This window comes from Muscardinus avellanarius (assembly GCF_963383645.1).
Source record: "Muscardinus avellanarius genome assembly, chromosome: 9".
NCBI classification, from domain to species: domain Eukaryota; kingdom Metazoa; phylum Chordata; class Mammalia; order Rodentia; family Gliridae; genus Muscardinus; species Muscardinus avellanarius.
The window spans coordinates 93,658,650-93,674,397 of NC_137795.1; the positions used below are offsets into that span (position 1 = coordinate 93,658,650).

The 15,748-nt window shown below is 42.0% G+C and overlaps 1 protein-coding gene across 1 annotated transcript in view; it reads left to right on the forward strand.

The window, feature by feature from the left end:
• EXOC4 (exocyst complex component 4) overlaps positions 1-15,748 on the forward strand; it is a gene marked incomplete at both ends in the record, with an annotated part of 858,131 nt that overhangs the window by 784,753 nt on the left and 57,630 nt on the right. Inside the window, 2 exons of the mRNA XM_080701126.1 lie at positions 3,864-4,005; positions 11,889-12,067. Of these exons, the coding sequence (XP_080557252.1) occupies positions 3,864-4,005; positions 11,889-12,067 (321 nt within the window). The remainder of the gene's footprint in view (positions 1-3,863; positions 4,006-11,888; positions 12,068-15,748) is intronic.

Genomic DNA, 15,748 nt, shown 5'->3' on the forward strand with positions numbered 1-15,748 from the left:
CTTAGTGAGGCCCCTTGCAACTCAGTGAGACCCTGTTTCAAAATAAAGAATAAAAAATAGGACTAGGGTTGTAGTTCAGAGGTAAAATGCCCCGGGGTTCCATTCCCAGTATTGTTTAACAAAAAAAATTGTTCTCCTAGCAAAACAAGAAATCTGAAAGCAAGCCATTGCTGGTGTTGGCCAACAGTTCAGTAGCAACACAAGCACATCTCCTAGTCTCCATTTTCCCCTCTCAAATCAGAATAAAGGGGAGGAAGGGAGAAAGGACTAGAACCCACTTCAGCTCTCTCCCTTTATTAGGAAACACAAAAGCCTTCCTAGCCAGGCACAACAATGCAAGCCTGTAACCCCAGAGACTGGGGAGGCTGAGGCAGGAGAATCACGAGTTCGAGAGGAGCCTGGACAATTTAGCAAGGCCTTGTCTCAAAATAAAAAATCCAAAGGGCTGGGGCTGCAGCTCAGTGGCAGAGTGCCCTGGGTTCAGTCTTCAGTACCAGGCTCGGGAAAGCCTTCATAGAAGCCACAGAAGACTCGACTGAGGAGGGCACTAGCCACTCTGTGACACATGGTCACCTCTAGCTACAAACAGTGTGTTTTCCAGAGGCTAGCGTAGAAAGCAAAGCAAGGGAGTAGAGAATAAGAAATAGCCATTGTTTTATAAAAAAGCAATATCCAGAGGTCAAGGTTCAATCTTCTTGTGTAGACCAATGAATGGATTTAGCAGAAAGCCATCGTTCCCGTGCACAGATGGCTAATGAGGAATCTGAAAGATTCATGCTTGCATCGCCAGGGTCATAAGAGGACCGAGGATACTGTGAAGGAGCCGATGCCACCCATCCCCAGTAATAGAAGAACTGCTCAAAGCCCGTTTCTTAATAAAATAATCAAGCACTAATAGATGTAAACGCCACACGGTAGACAGTGCTAATGTGAAGAGCAGTCCCTGGGGCCAGGATACACTTACTTATGTAACGTCTAACATAGTGCATGCAGCTGTGTGTGCATGTCTGTCCAGAAGCTCCCTTTCTTCACTCTAATCTCCCAAGCACATTCTTTCAGTGGCACCTTTTTGTAGCTTTCTGTTCAACATTTAAGAGCTAGTTCATTGCTTGTGTTGTCTCTGTTTACCAGGCTCAGCATTCCTTTGCTCCGTTTATTTCTTCCTATTAAAAAAACTTTGTAAATTTTAGGAAGCACTTGGGAATTCACAAGCCAGCTCTTCTGCAGTGCCCTGGGCCTCGTTTTTGTGTAATAAAATGTTACACTGGGGCTATAGATTACAATCAAATGAAACGCACAACATTCAGATCTGTAGAACTGTTCTTCCTTTGCTCATTGAGAATTTTACCTTGGAGCTAAACTTGCCATTGACTTAACTCTACATGAGGTGTTTTATATTTCCATTTGGCAGTGGTCAATTGCCACATGATGAAATCATATATTTTTAGAATAGGAAAGGGAAATTTTTTAGTTGCTGGTTGAATTTTGTTCAGAATGTCTTTGACAGAACTTGGTCTGTTACGATAGCTTTGGACTTTAGACCACGAGTGAGCTTTCTGGGTCTGATTTTTGTCTTTTTTTGTTAATACACAGATAAATATTTCTACCTGCCACATCTAGTCTCATGTGACAAATGAATCCAGGGGCTGAGAAGCCCTAAAATGCTTTGCGATATTATCACAATGTTCCGTAGAGTTGCTTTCCCGTAGCCTACCATATGCAGTGTGATATGATGTTCCTGACTTGTAACCAAACAAGAGGAATACTGGCTGCGTTAGAGAGAAGACAACGTCATATCCAGTCTCCAGCAGGTCCAGTTAGTGAATACTCAGGATGATAGCAAGACTGATAATCATTTAAAATCCCCATGGCCACCTTTCCTTCCTCACTACATGTCAGTTCCCTTGAACAACATTTGATTTTTTTGTGTGTGTTTACTATATTATTTTAATTGATCAGAGGCTTGTTCCAACAGAAGATAATTTAGCCTTATAAGTTCTGCATCTGGATTATCTATCCAGGACCTTGTTTGGACTTGACATAATCTAGGAATAGATTGAGCACTAAAAGGCCTTAGCTACAGATACTGCTACAGCCAGGTGCTGAGTCCCCACCCTGAAAGGAGAAGCTATCTCCCAAGTCAGCCAGTGATGGCTCACCAAATCTCACGTGCCCTGAGTCCAGGAAGCCCTTGTTCCATGGGACCCCATATCCTCTGACAGAGAAGAGGAAGGAGTTTTATAGAGAAAAACAAACAGTACTCATATGTATAAATTGAACTTCCGAAAAAGATGAAATTATTTTGTAAGTAACTTATAATTAATCTTAAGACTACATGGATAACTAACAGACTAAAGAGTAATAACTGCTTACGTTTCCGATTTCTATTAATATTGAGTATACTTTATTTTTTTATTTTTATTTTTTGTGGTACTGGGGTTTCTGGAAGCCCTTTTACCTCCAGGCTACACTCCCAGACCTATTTTATATTTTTTTAATTTGGAAACAGGGTCTCCTAAGTCAATGCGGCTGGCTTCGAACCTGCGCGATCCTCCTGTCTCTGCCTCCCAAGCACAGGGATTACAAGTGTGCGCCACCACGCCCGGCTTAATATTAAGTATACTTTAAAAGCTATTGTTGTGTTTTACCCATATTGACCCATTCAACCTCATGATACAGGCCCCATTATCTTCATCTTATGAAAGAAACTAAGGCAAAGAGAATTCAAGTAATCAGGTCTTGGTCACATAAAATAAGTGGTAGAGACGGGATTCAGAACCAACCTCTGAGGCTCCAGAGAACTGAAAGAAATTTTGAATGATTTTACCAAATTATTGTTGGTGATATTTGAGAAATTAGGAGCAGTTGGAAATACAACAGAACTCTAGAGATAAACAAATATAGTTTCATACTTTGGCTGTTCAGTATTTTCCTGCAGAAAAATCTCCAGATGTGGTTAATTTATTCTATAAATTATTGTGGGAAGGGATAAAAAGCTCCTATCAAACTTTCTAAAAAGATCCTTTGAGTACACGTAGTTGGCCCTAAGCGCTACAAGAGTTAAAGTGGACTGCAGCACACTACCACTATGACTTCCACCCCACCTCAACCCCAGGTTTTAGGCTTCAGTGCAGGCAGCAAGATGACTCCAAACAGGGACTTGATCATGATCAGGCCCTCTGTATAATATATCCTGCTTGGTACTGAGTTCCCCATTTAAAGGGAAAGACAGATTGACTGGAATGTGTTGGCCAGAAAACTTTGAAAATTATGACAATATTCAACCTTGTCATTTGGAGAATGACTGAAGAACCAAGGACAGCTAGCCTAGAAAGGGGAAGACTTCAAGGAAGCCCAAAGAGACAGCCTCAGTACCTGAAGTACTGATGTGTAGCATTAGGGGGAATCAGAGCCAGTGATGAGAAGTTAGTGAAGGCAGAGATTGGCTTGTTGTATGATGATCAAATACTCCAGAGATGCAGTTGGCCGCCTCAGAAGGTCTTAGGTTTCCCTTCACAAATGCTCCCGTGAGTGTGCAACCCCAGAAGCTGGACAGCCGCTTGCACACGTGTGGAAGGCACAGGCACAGACCACATGGCTGGGCCACCCGACTGGAAGGCCACTTCCAGCTCTGAGGTCCTGTTTCTATCTTTCTATGAATTGATTTGAGACAGTCAGCTGAGCTTCTATGTATAATCAAGTACAGAAATAGTCTAGCACGTCTTAGGCTTCTATAATGCTGCCAACACTAGTATTAGCCAAATTGGTAAAAACAACAAGATTAACAAAATAATATGTGTTCCCCAAAATTCTGTAGGCATCTAATGACATGATTGGTGTTTTGTCCTCACCCCTTCTTGCAGTGCTTTCTCCTGCTCAAGAGGGCCACGTGAGCATGGACCTCCCCCCAGTGTCCGAGCAGATCACACAGACGCTGAGTGAACTTGCCAAGTCTTTCCAGGACATGGCCGACCGCTGCTTACTGGTCTTGCATCTGGAAGTAAGGTATGACCCAGCTAAACCCAGGCTTTGAAATATCAATGGCTCATTAATCACCTGCATATTTGTGGTGGGGTATCACCATAATTTGTAGTTCTTTTTGTTGATATTGTCTTTTTTACAATGGACATGATTTTCAACATTATTCGGTCACTATAAAAGTACCTGAGAACATACCGTATTGCGAGTGTGATGGTACAGAGTTGGCGTGGCCTGTGACGTCAGAAAGGGTCTGGATGTTCATACTTGCAGGCTAGATGATATGAGTTTGACTAACAACCTTACAAATCCTCAGTTTACTCTTATTAAAATGGAAATGGTGACTCCTAATTTACAGAGATTTTATAAATGAAGTAATTGTCTGCCACATAGTAAGGGCTCAAGATGTGGTTGCTTTGCATTTATTTTATCTTTATTGTCATTCATATTTTTGCTATAAAATCAAAGTCGAGAAGAGAATTACAGATGCAAGAACCATGATCCCTTTCTGCAAAGAACTTAAAACCCAAATGAAGAAATTAAGGTAAATAATAATCCAAGAAAGAGGTTTCAAAGATGCCAAATGCTTGGCCTCTCATTCCTTTCCCTGCAGGAGGGGATACTGTGATTATCATTGGTAGTCTTTATTTTATTATTATTATTATTATTAATTATTATATTTTGTCAGTACTGGGATTGAACCCTGGGGCACTACTGGGGTGCACCACTGTGGCCAGCTAATTCTGCATTACTTTGGAACATGATTAATTGTTGGAGTATTTTCTTTTTTTTCTTTAGGATTTGGAAGTGTCAGCAGGACTTTGGTTGTGGTTAAGCCTTTGCCGTAGGTTTAGATCCAGGTGTGAGGACGTGTGCTAGAGGTGCCCCGTCCCTTCTTTTGTGTGCTCTCTGATCTTTTCATTCTCCCCTATCTTTCCCAGCGTGTTACGTTGTCATCGTGGCTGGCAAGCACCTCGTGACTGGAACAAAAGGCGTCGCGGTGCAGATTTGGAATTTTTTTATTCAGCATTCTTTCTGATTTTATTTCTTACATTAGCCTGTCCAGAAATAAAGGCTCTTGCTCTATGTTTTCTGATTTGTTTTACGATAATCTTTAGATTTGTTTTCTATTTATTTTCAGGCTGATAGTGAAATAAACCAGGCATCTTTCTATGAATAAATAAATGCAATAGATGAAGGGGGGGGCGCCCAGCAATATTCTGATGCCTCCATTACCCAGCTTGCCAAGAAAAACAAGGGAACACCAAATTAATTACTCTCCCAACTCCTGGAATTTATGCTATTGATTGTATGGTCGTGGGACGTGTTCTACATTCAGAATTACCTGCTTGTGGTGTAGTTAATTCCAAGTGGGATATTTTCAACACGTTCGAATAAGATCTGTTAAATCCTTAACCTCTATTCTGTTCTTTTTATTTTTGCACATCGTGGCAATACTCTTCTTATAATGCTGAGCATGTTCTAGTCATTATTTATTAACTTTACAAGAAACCATACACTGCTATATAATGCCCATGCTATATCTCCCTCAATATTAACTTAAAAAAAAAAAACAACAGAAAAGGGTGATTTCAGGCTGAATAACAAACAAACAAAAAAGACTAAGTTTTAGAATCCTGGATACAGAATTATCTGTCCTTGACTTTGAGAAGAGTAAACATGTTTTTTTTTCTCAATTAAATTTCTGCACTTCTTTTTGTGATTTCAACATTCAGACTGCTTCCTTATGAATATGCTCCATTTTGTCTTTGTTCCTTTTTAAATCAGCATTCATCAAACTTACAGAATACTCCACGCGTGGCTCAGGCGGTCAATGTTAACATACTTTATTCTGTTCTAGCACATTAACAATATGGGGGCGTTGTACAGTGAAATTACAAAATGAATAAGACATCTCACAATAACCCTCGGGCTCTTGTGTAATAATACTAAAACAGGCGGTGCTAAGTGCCGTGGGGATTCAGAGTGCACGCCTGTGGGAGAGCCCATCGTCGGCTCTTCCAGGTATGCCTTGTGACTGTTGTTGATGGCCCCAGGAACTAAACAGCCCTGTTGTACATTAGGTACTCAATAAATGTGTGATTGATTCTTCAGAATTATCTGGTTAGAGCCAGATGTGCTGGCACATGTCTGTAAATCTCAGTACTTGGGAGGCTGAGACTGGAGGATCACAAGTTCAAAGCTAGCCTCTGTAACTTAGACCCTGTTTCCAAATTTAAAAAAAAAAAAAGAAAAGAAGAATAGAACTGGGGATATAGCTTGGAGATAGAATGCTCCTGGGTTTAATTCCCAGTACCACTAAAAAACAATTAGTTATTTTGAAACCAAACTCTGAAAAAAGTAATTGCTATTTTCCCAAATAAAACTTTAAAGAAACATGAAATTGGTTAAAGAAAATGAACTGGTTTGTAGATTCTGTTTCACACAGTAGTCCACTGGCAAGTCCACTGCACATACCTAACAGGGACAGAGTGTGTATCCAACACCATCTTTGCATTGATCAGTTAATATCTATTTTGTCCCTATTCTGCTATGAAAGAGAATTAGAGGTGGGACCCTATTGCCCAGGAGCTAATGTGACTCAGTGGCTGGTTAGGTCTGATCTCTGGCACTTGTAGCCAAGAAGTTACTGTAATAAGAGTGTGGCCAGAAGAGAAGAAAATGCATGTAAAATATATGAATGGGATATGGCAGCAAAGAATCCAGAAAATTGCTCAAAAGCCAAAAATTGTGTCATTCCACAAACTCTCTTGATCTCCACAGCCTATGTTTTTCTTTAAAGTTGTTAAAGTTCAAAGTAAAAATAGTGTTCTCGGATCCAGCGGTCTTGTGTTGAAGAGCCCATCCAACCAAGCCTTGTGGATCACATTTAACCACCCAGCAGCCCCTTTCCATAATTTGAGGCCTAAGGGAGATGATGCTCTCAAGAGATAACAAATATGGTGAGGCCAGATTTGTCGATTAAAAACTGTTGATATCTCCCCCCCCCCATTTGAACATTAGAAGATGAAAATTACGTTGCCTTTGAATTCAAGGTACCAGGAATGTCACCTTTATCAGCTGACTTTTCTCGCCCTCAGGAGGGCACGAAGCGGGTTCAACAACAACCGCCTGTCAGTGTTGGGATCCTACGTGTGCACTTTCTGAAAATCAACCATCCTGCTGTGTAATCAGCAGTGTTTGCAGAAAACCTTAATTCCAAAGTCACATTAAGGTCAACAACAACGTGCCTGAATCTAAAGAAAAACATAACTTTATTTGAATTTGACATTCACTGAAGACTATTTTCATTTCTTTTTTTCCTCGTTAATGATTTTGGCAGAGGAAAACAGTACCTGGAACAGTTAGCAGTAGTTTTCTCTCCTCTCTGCTGTTAGCTGTAGGATCTCATCAATTCTCACCTCCAATTCCTAAAACCTTTTTGTCTAAGTCTCTCTACTTCGAGCTGCTTCCATTCTGTATCATTAGTTCACCCACATCCTATGCCATTGGTCTTGCCAAAGCTCACATCTGATTGTATCATTTTACCTTGTAAAATTCTCCAAGGACTCCTTGTGGTTTCTGACATGAAGTCTAGGCGTTGGAGGCCAGGCTTCAAGGCATCTGATGAACTGGCCCCTGCCAGTCTTCCCACACTCTCTACCACTCAGAACCACCCTCCACCTACAGCCTCACACCTTTTTATATGATATTCCCATGGTGAAAGTACTTTAGCAGAGTTGCTTTGATTTTGATGAAGGCCTACTTCGTTTCAATTTCTGCTGTAGTAGCAACCAGTTGCCTTAGTTGCAAATTCTATTCTGGGGTCAGTCAATCTCCATTGTCAGAAAGGTCCTATTCTAGAGAAGCTGCTGCCAGTTCCCTTGCTGTATCTTGATCAAAATGCTACACTTTGTCAATCAGCACGTGAATGTCACAATGAATTGAACTGGTGAAATTAATCATTGGTAAAATGAATAGCCGTCAAGATATTCAAATTCTCTTGTGTAGAAAGGTTATAAGAAGAGTATGCATCATATACAAAACTTATCTCAAAATATTCTAGAGGATGGGGGTATAGCTCAGTAGTGAGGGATTAACTCAGAGTATATGTCTGGCATGCACAAAGCCCTGAGTTTGATCCCCAGAACCACCAAAAACCATTTTTTCTAAGGATCATAGAACTGAATATAAAACTCTAAAACTTCTAGAAGAAAACATAGGAGAAGACTTTTGTGACTAGGAGAAAATTTTGTGTTGTGTTTAGGTAGCAATATTTTTCCTTCCTTCCTTCCTTCCTTCCTTCCTTCCTTCCTTCCTTTCCTTTCCTTTCTTTCTTCCATTCTTTCGTGGCTCTACCTTTAAACTACGCCCCCAACCCTATTTTATTTTTTATTTTTAAGCAGGGTCTTGTCAGCTTGCTGAGTCTGGCTTCAAACTTATGGTCTTCCTGACCCAGCCTCCCAAGTACTGGGATTACAAGCATCTGCCACCACTCCTAGCTACAATTTCTTAAATATGACACCAAAGGCATCATTCATAAAAGGAAAAAAAAAGATAAGTTGAACCTTATCAAAATTGAAAACCATTTTTTGAAAGACATTGTTAAGGTGCTTAAAAAAAGACATTGTTAAGATGGATAAGACAACACAAAGATGTACCACAATACATCTACTTTTAATGTAATTTTTGGTTTTTTAGATCTAGAATATTTTTATTGTTTCTACATTTATTTATTTTGATGAAAAACAAATTTTTTAAAGTTGGCCCACTGAGTCCTGGGGAGGATGCAACCGGAACTCCTGTGCCCTGCTGGGAGGGAAGCAAAATGGCAGAGTTCCCTGGGACAACAGTATGTCAGCCTCACAAAACTAAGCTTATACTGACTCTGTGGATCCAGAATTTCCACGTCTAGTTATTTACCCACAAGAAATGAAACTTACGTTTACATAAAAGCCTGTATACATGAAGTAGCTTTATTCATAAGCACCGCTAACTGAAAAGTAATATCAGGGTCGGCCAGTGAATGCAGAAACCTTCACCAGTCAGCGGAAGGCTACTCAGACGTAAAAAGGAATGAGCGCTAGTGTAGATGGATTTCAAGTGTTTTATACAAAGTGAAAGGAGCCAAGCCAGGCCCTAAGGCTGCGTACTGTTTCCATTTCTATGGCATTCAGAGAAAGATAAAACTACAAGGACAGGAAGTAGATCAGTGGTTGCCAAAGGCTCGGTATGTGAGTAGAATCACACGCAAGGGTGATGTAAGGGAATCGGAGGGAGGATGGACAGTTCTCTGATCTGTTGTGGTTATATAACCCTAGGCATCTGGCAAACTCGTGGTACTGTATGCTAAAGGGGGGAATTTGCTGTAAATTATTATTATTTCTCAATCAATATGCCCTTTTAAGATGAAGATGGGCACAGTGGTGCACCATGTGCCATCCTTTGGAGGCTGAGAAAGGAGGATCACAAATTTACCTCCAGCCTCAGCTACTTTGTGAGGCCCTCCAAAACTTAATGAGACCCTGCTTCAAAATAAAAGATAAAAATATAGGGCTGGGGGTATAGCTCAGAGGTAGAATGCCTCTGGCTACAATCCCTAGTACCGCAAAGATAAATAAATGAATTAAAAAATAAAATAGGGCTGGGAGGGTAGTTCAGATCTGGGTCATTGAACACTGACTGGCTTAGCCTCATGTCCACCTGCAGCGAACTGTCCGTACGAGATCAGGCAGCGCACCCAACACAGTGGACAGTGAGGACTTCACGGAGCCAACAGAAGCAGACTGAGCAGTGCCTGCCCACGCAGGGCGTTGGCTTAGGTTAGGGCTTTGTTGTTGTTGTTTTTGTTGGTTGGTTGGTGGGGTTGGAGGTATTCAAAACGTGTGTGTGTGTGTGTATGTGCGCGCACATGCGTGTGTGGTGTCAGAATCTGGTCGGCACCTTGATTTCATTACGACTTAAGCAGATGGCAGAGCTGTAACCCATTCTCAGGTACCAAGAATTATTCATGTCCAAACCAACTCCGACTTTGATCATGGAAATGCTCCTCTTTCTCAGCCTCACTCAAATACATGTGGAGACCCGAGTCCCCCTCCTGTCGTGGCCAGTTTCCATGGCACCCTGTATCAACGGGGTTTGAGTAAGATGCTGTCCTCATTTGGTCATTTCCTTTCTTGGTCTGTTCAACTAGGCTGTGGAGTATTTAAGGGAGCGAATATCTTTATATTCCCTGGGCCTAAGACAATTTCTAATAAATTCACAGTTGCTCAGCAAACAATTTATTTAACTAACAAATTAGTAGTAACAAATATCATATAGTGGTGATAGCCAATACTTACTGTGCACGTGCTAGACTTTACATGCAGTAGCTCCTCACAGTACCCATGACTATGATCCCCATTCCACAGATAAGGAAATGGAGGCACGGAGACTTAAAGAAAGTGGCCTGAAGTCACATAACTCATCAATGTCAGAACTGGGAGCCAAACCCAGTAGTTTCTCACCGAAGCCTCTATGGTGAGGATCTGGGCATCGTGCCAGTCATTTTCATTGCAACATCTGTTGAAAGATACCCTTTTCACACTTTGCACACATGGTGTGAAAGGAGACTTTCAGAACACATCTATCCCTTTCCAACACTGTATGCTCAGTCAGATCACAGAAGCCCACTTGCTCCAGGTCACTTATTGGTTCTACAGAAAAACCGATTGCTTTCTGCTTTGAAAAGATTGGCAGGGGGCATAGGGAAAGACTTACGAGGCCACTGTTGCTTCAGATATTTTGGTGCTCCCTTTATGAAGTTAATCCTAGGGTTATGTGTCCTGTCTAGACATCTTTATAGCCTTTCATGTTCCCTCCAGTTACTTATGAATCTGATGATGCTTAAATGTCTTTATGTGCCTCAGGCGTGATGGAACATGCCTGTAATCCCATTATTTGAGAGGCTGAGATAGGAGGACAACAGGTTTGTAACAGCCTCAGCAAATTAGTGAGACTCAGCAACCTAGTAAGACCCTGTTTCAATTTCAAAACAAAAAATAAAAAAGAGCTTAAGGTATAAATCAAAGAAAGAGTGCCCCTAGATTCAGTCTCTGGCATCACACACACACACACACACACACACACACACACACACACACAAAACACCCATATACACACACACGCACACACATGTGTCTTTGTAGAATGAGGGAATCGTGTGGATTTTCTAAAGAAGAAGCAGATGAAATGCTGACACCAAAAGACTATAAAATCTTTGGGGGGAAACTTATCCACTTCTCTGCCATTTGAGCTTATTTGAATTTATCTCTTTCTTCCTACCCCACTCTATTTTCTGACACTTTTACCCCACTTTTCTTGTTTAAAATTTGTACCTTCTGTTTGGCATTAGAGGAGAATGAAGTGGGGGTTGAGGAGAGAGAATTCCCAAATACATTACTTTTTAGTTTGGTTTTCCTTAATGTTCTGCAATGTAGAAAGAGTAGAAGTCCTGCATCACTTTGAGGACGCAAATCTGAGGCCATATACAACTCAAAAGCAGTTTAATTTTGTGTGGTGAGTGAGAAATAGAAAACAGTTTACTTGGTGCCTTAAAACTAAGAACTCCCAAACATGAGAAAAATAGTGAAGCCACTTAAGGGAGTGACGGGGGATGCATAAATATACGATGGGCGAGATGCCGTGGCACCTCCGAAATGCACTGTCCCCCCTTTGGTCTCTGTGCCTTAGGGGACTCGCTGCCTCTCTCTTTGAGGCCCCACCTAAGAGGATGTGAACACGGCAGCCTGCAGCAGAGTGCTTGACTGAATTCCAGGTGAACACCAAGTATCTTGGTGCTCGGTCACAAGATCACCGTCATCACTGGAGGGTCGCTTATTAACTGCCATCCCTGTCTCTTCTGTTTTCAGAGTCCACTGTTTCCACTATCTCATCCCTCTGGCAAAGGAGGGGAACTATGCCATCGTCGCCAACGTGGAGAGTATGGATTATGACCCTCTGGTGGTCAAGCTCAACAAAGACATCAGCGCCATCGAGGAGGCCATGAGCGCCAGCCTTCAGCAGCACAAGTTCCAGTACATCTTTGAAGGTGCGCCTTGCTTCTGTATCTGGGAGTTTGGGAGGGAGGGAGGGAAAGAGGAAGGGAGGGAGGGAGGGAGGGAGGGAATAAGGAAGGAAGGAAGGAAGGAAGGAAGGAAGGAAGGAAGGAAGGAAGGAGGAGGGAGGGAGGGAGGGAGGGAGGGAGGGAGGGAAGGAAGGAAGGAAGGAAGGAAGAAAGGAAGGAAGGAAGGAAGGAAGGAAGGAAGGGTGATGGTTTTCCTAATATTCTGCATTACTGAGATGCCAAACTTGTGGAAATAAGTTGTTTGCTAGTTTGTTTGGACAAGATGTGTAGTAGCCAACCTCTCCGCGTATGACGAGGTAGATAATATGGCCGCCATCTGCTCCTGGCTGATAGGGAGACACGATCCAAGATAATGCAGATGGCCGCCTGCTGCCTACCTTGACATGCCACTCAGGAGATTTGGGCAAATGTGCAGGATGGACTACAAATTAACTCAAGAGGAGCTCATTAAAAAAGAAAAGGGAGAGAACAAACACACATACACCAAAAAAAAAAAAAAATGAGGAGAGAACCCTTAAAAATACTTTCATTGGCTAAAATTATCAGTGGAAAGGGAAATTTTCTCTCCCAGGATCCATTCTTGTATAAAGAACAGTGATTTTTAGGAGAGCTGAATCCCCCCAGGTCCAGGGCCAGGCAAACAAGGAAGGGTGTGACAGGTATACCAGCTCAAGACATTTTCTCAAAAACTTAAAAAATACGATGCCAGCCAAATTATTTTGTCAGGCTGAGTTCTGCCCACAGGACCCTGTCATTCTAGTAAAATACCTGAGATAATTTACTTGTAAAGGCAAAGGATCATTTGGCTCGTGGTTTTAGAGGTTCCAGTCCTTGGTCAGGGAGACCTATTGCTTGTAAGTCTCTCATGGCTGTGCTAAGTGGTAAGGGCCAGAAATAAATGGCAGAGCACCGTGCTCACCTCAGGGCCAGGAAGCAGAAGGGAAAGAGGAAGAGGTCAGGGTCCCACCCCCCTTGAATTCAAGGGCACACCCCGTGACCTATGGCCCTCTGCTTTTGCACCTCCCAACTCTGCTGAGCTGGGGACCAAGCCTTTAACGCATGGGCCTTTGGGAAAAATTATCCAAACTATAGCAGAATCCTGTTGGAATTTCTAAATATATTCCCTTTTTGATTATTTCGGTTGGTTGAAACATAGACCTGGATGCCAGAAGTATCTGTATTGTCACATGGAATTAAGCCAGTACAATTCAAGACAATTGAGAAGGCACACTGTCAAAAGATTGTGGCATACTGAAGATGGGCAAGGGTCATACCTGGCTGGATCATATTTTCTGAAAAAGTGATACTGTAGCGTATCTGGACCTCCTCCCCCCCAATCTTATTTTCCATTAAGTTATAAAGATAAAGATGTGTCCTGAAGGAGATTTTAGCCCCTGCCAAAAAAGTAAGTGATTAAAAGGCTAGTTGCTGGTTAACCTGAGGGCATTATAAATTTGGGGGCACTCGTAATCTTCTGTAGCTCAAAGCTACAGTGCCCAGCCATGAAGTCACTTTGCCATGACAACACAGAGCTGCTTCTTTGTTCTGTTTTTTATAAGCCCTGTGCATCAACATTCACATTACTCATCTGATAAAATGTATTTTCTTAATTATTTATCATAAATTATGATTTCTTATTCTCTACAAACAATGTGCCCCGCCTCGTTGCCTGCACTTTGAAAAGACTCATTATTCCATGCAAGGCAAAAAATTACACCTGAAGTTATTGGGCTCAAGAGAAGGACGGCAACTCTTGGCCTAAAGCAGTTTTTCATATAAATATAAGTAGTCAGCCAGGCATGGTGGTGCTCGCCTGTAATCCCAGTTATTAGGAGGTTGAAACTCACCAGCTTAGCAATACCTTCAGCAACTTAGCAAGACCCTGTTTCAAAATAAAAGCATAAGCCAGGTATAGTGGCTCATGCTTATAATCCCAGTCCTTCAGAGGTTGAAACAGGAGGATCACAGTTTTCACAGCCAGTCTCAGCAACTTAGTGACACCTTCCACAACGTAAACCCTGTTTCAAAATAAAAATAAAAATAGGGCTGGAGTGTAGCTTGGAAATATGTCTTTGGGTTCAGTCATCAGTAACACACACACACTCACACACACACACACACACACACAGAAAAAGTAAAAATGGTTGGAAGCATAGCTTGGAGGTACAGTATCTCTGGGTTCAAATCCCAGTATAAAAATAAAAAAAAAAATATGTAAGTAGTCTAGCTTTAAGTGTAGGCTCCATGGATGTATTTCTTTTCCTTTGGTAAAAGCCTTTCCCTTCACTGTAAATAACAGTGCCGATAAAATGTGGTCTTGAAGCAGGATGGGGTGAGCGTGGCAGGAGCAAGAGAGATGCCTCTTTCTCTCCCTTTCTACTTTGATCTCAACTAAGGGGAGCTCATCCTGAAGGCAGAGGAACCCCGGAACCTGAAGATGTGCCCTGCACTCCAACCCGAACCATAGTCACCATGCAGGGATGACTGTAGAAGAGGAAAAATAAGAAAAATAGGCGCTCCTGACTCAACCAACTAGCTTCGGGGCTCAGAGGAAAATGCCTTACTAGAGGCCAACTTTGCAAGAATAAGGAAAAACGGGAAGAAGGAACATTTACTCAGTCCCACATATTTAGAATTAAATCTAACTTTTAAGTAACCCGTATGCGTGTTATATTGTTCCGCCCTAGCCTTTCTCAACTTCATTATGTGAACTATCCCACAGGAGACCTGCTAGTTTGTTGATGCCCCAAGCTACCCTCTGCCAAATTTCTTAGACAAAGAAGACAGTCCTTTAGATGGAAGAACAGAACACCTACGGGACCCCAGCAAGGTCCATAAGTGTCTCTGGGAACTGATCAGTTGGTTCATGGGTGGCATTTTCTTCATTTTTTGTTTCTGATGACATTCTCTCTTATTGCTACCTTAGAAATATTCCTCACTTATGGTGCTGAGGTGTGTGAGCATTGTTGCCAGTAACCCAGTTTTTATTGATTGGTTTTATTTTGGGTACTAGGAATTGAACCCTAGTATTCCACCTCTGAGGTACCCCCCCACACCCTTTTTATTCTTTGTTTTGTTCTCCCAGAGTTGCTGAGGGCCTCACTAAACTGTTAAAGCTAGCCTCAAACCTGCAGTCCTCCTTATCTCAGCCTCCCAAGCACCCGGATTACAGGTATGTGTCACTACGCCCAGTTTGATTGATTTTCTTTTACTTATCAAGGATGAAGTTTATTACCATCACTGCCAATGCCCAATTCTGTGTTGATATGTTTTTACTTATGGAGGTCCCCAATCAACTTTTGACTCAGTGTCCCCTTCTCCGTTCTGTGGGAGGCAGAAGAGAACAAACAGCTCATTGTATGTACTTGAGCTTGTCTTTGCTCCCCAGGTATCGCTCATAAAGGTAGGAGTTCACTTCCAGTTAGAAGTTTCTAATAACCTGGCATATTCCTTAAGCCCTTGGCATGCTGACTTAGGTGAATACAGCAGTGCTAGAGCCTTGGACCTCACAGGTTTTGTTGACAACATATAGAACCTTCTAGAACAATGTAGAACAATTCTGAAGCTATGGAAAGAGGAGCTGGTGCAGCCAGCAGATGTGTTCTTTCTGTGGAGGGCGAGAAGAGCACGTTCCTGTGTGCGGGT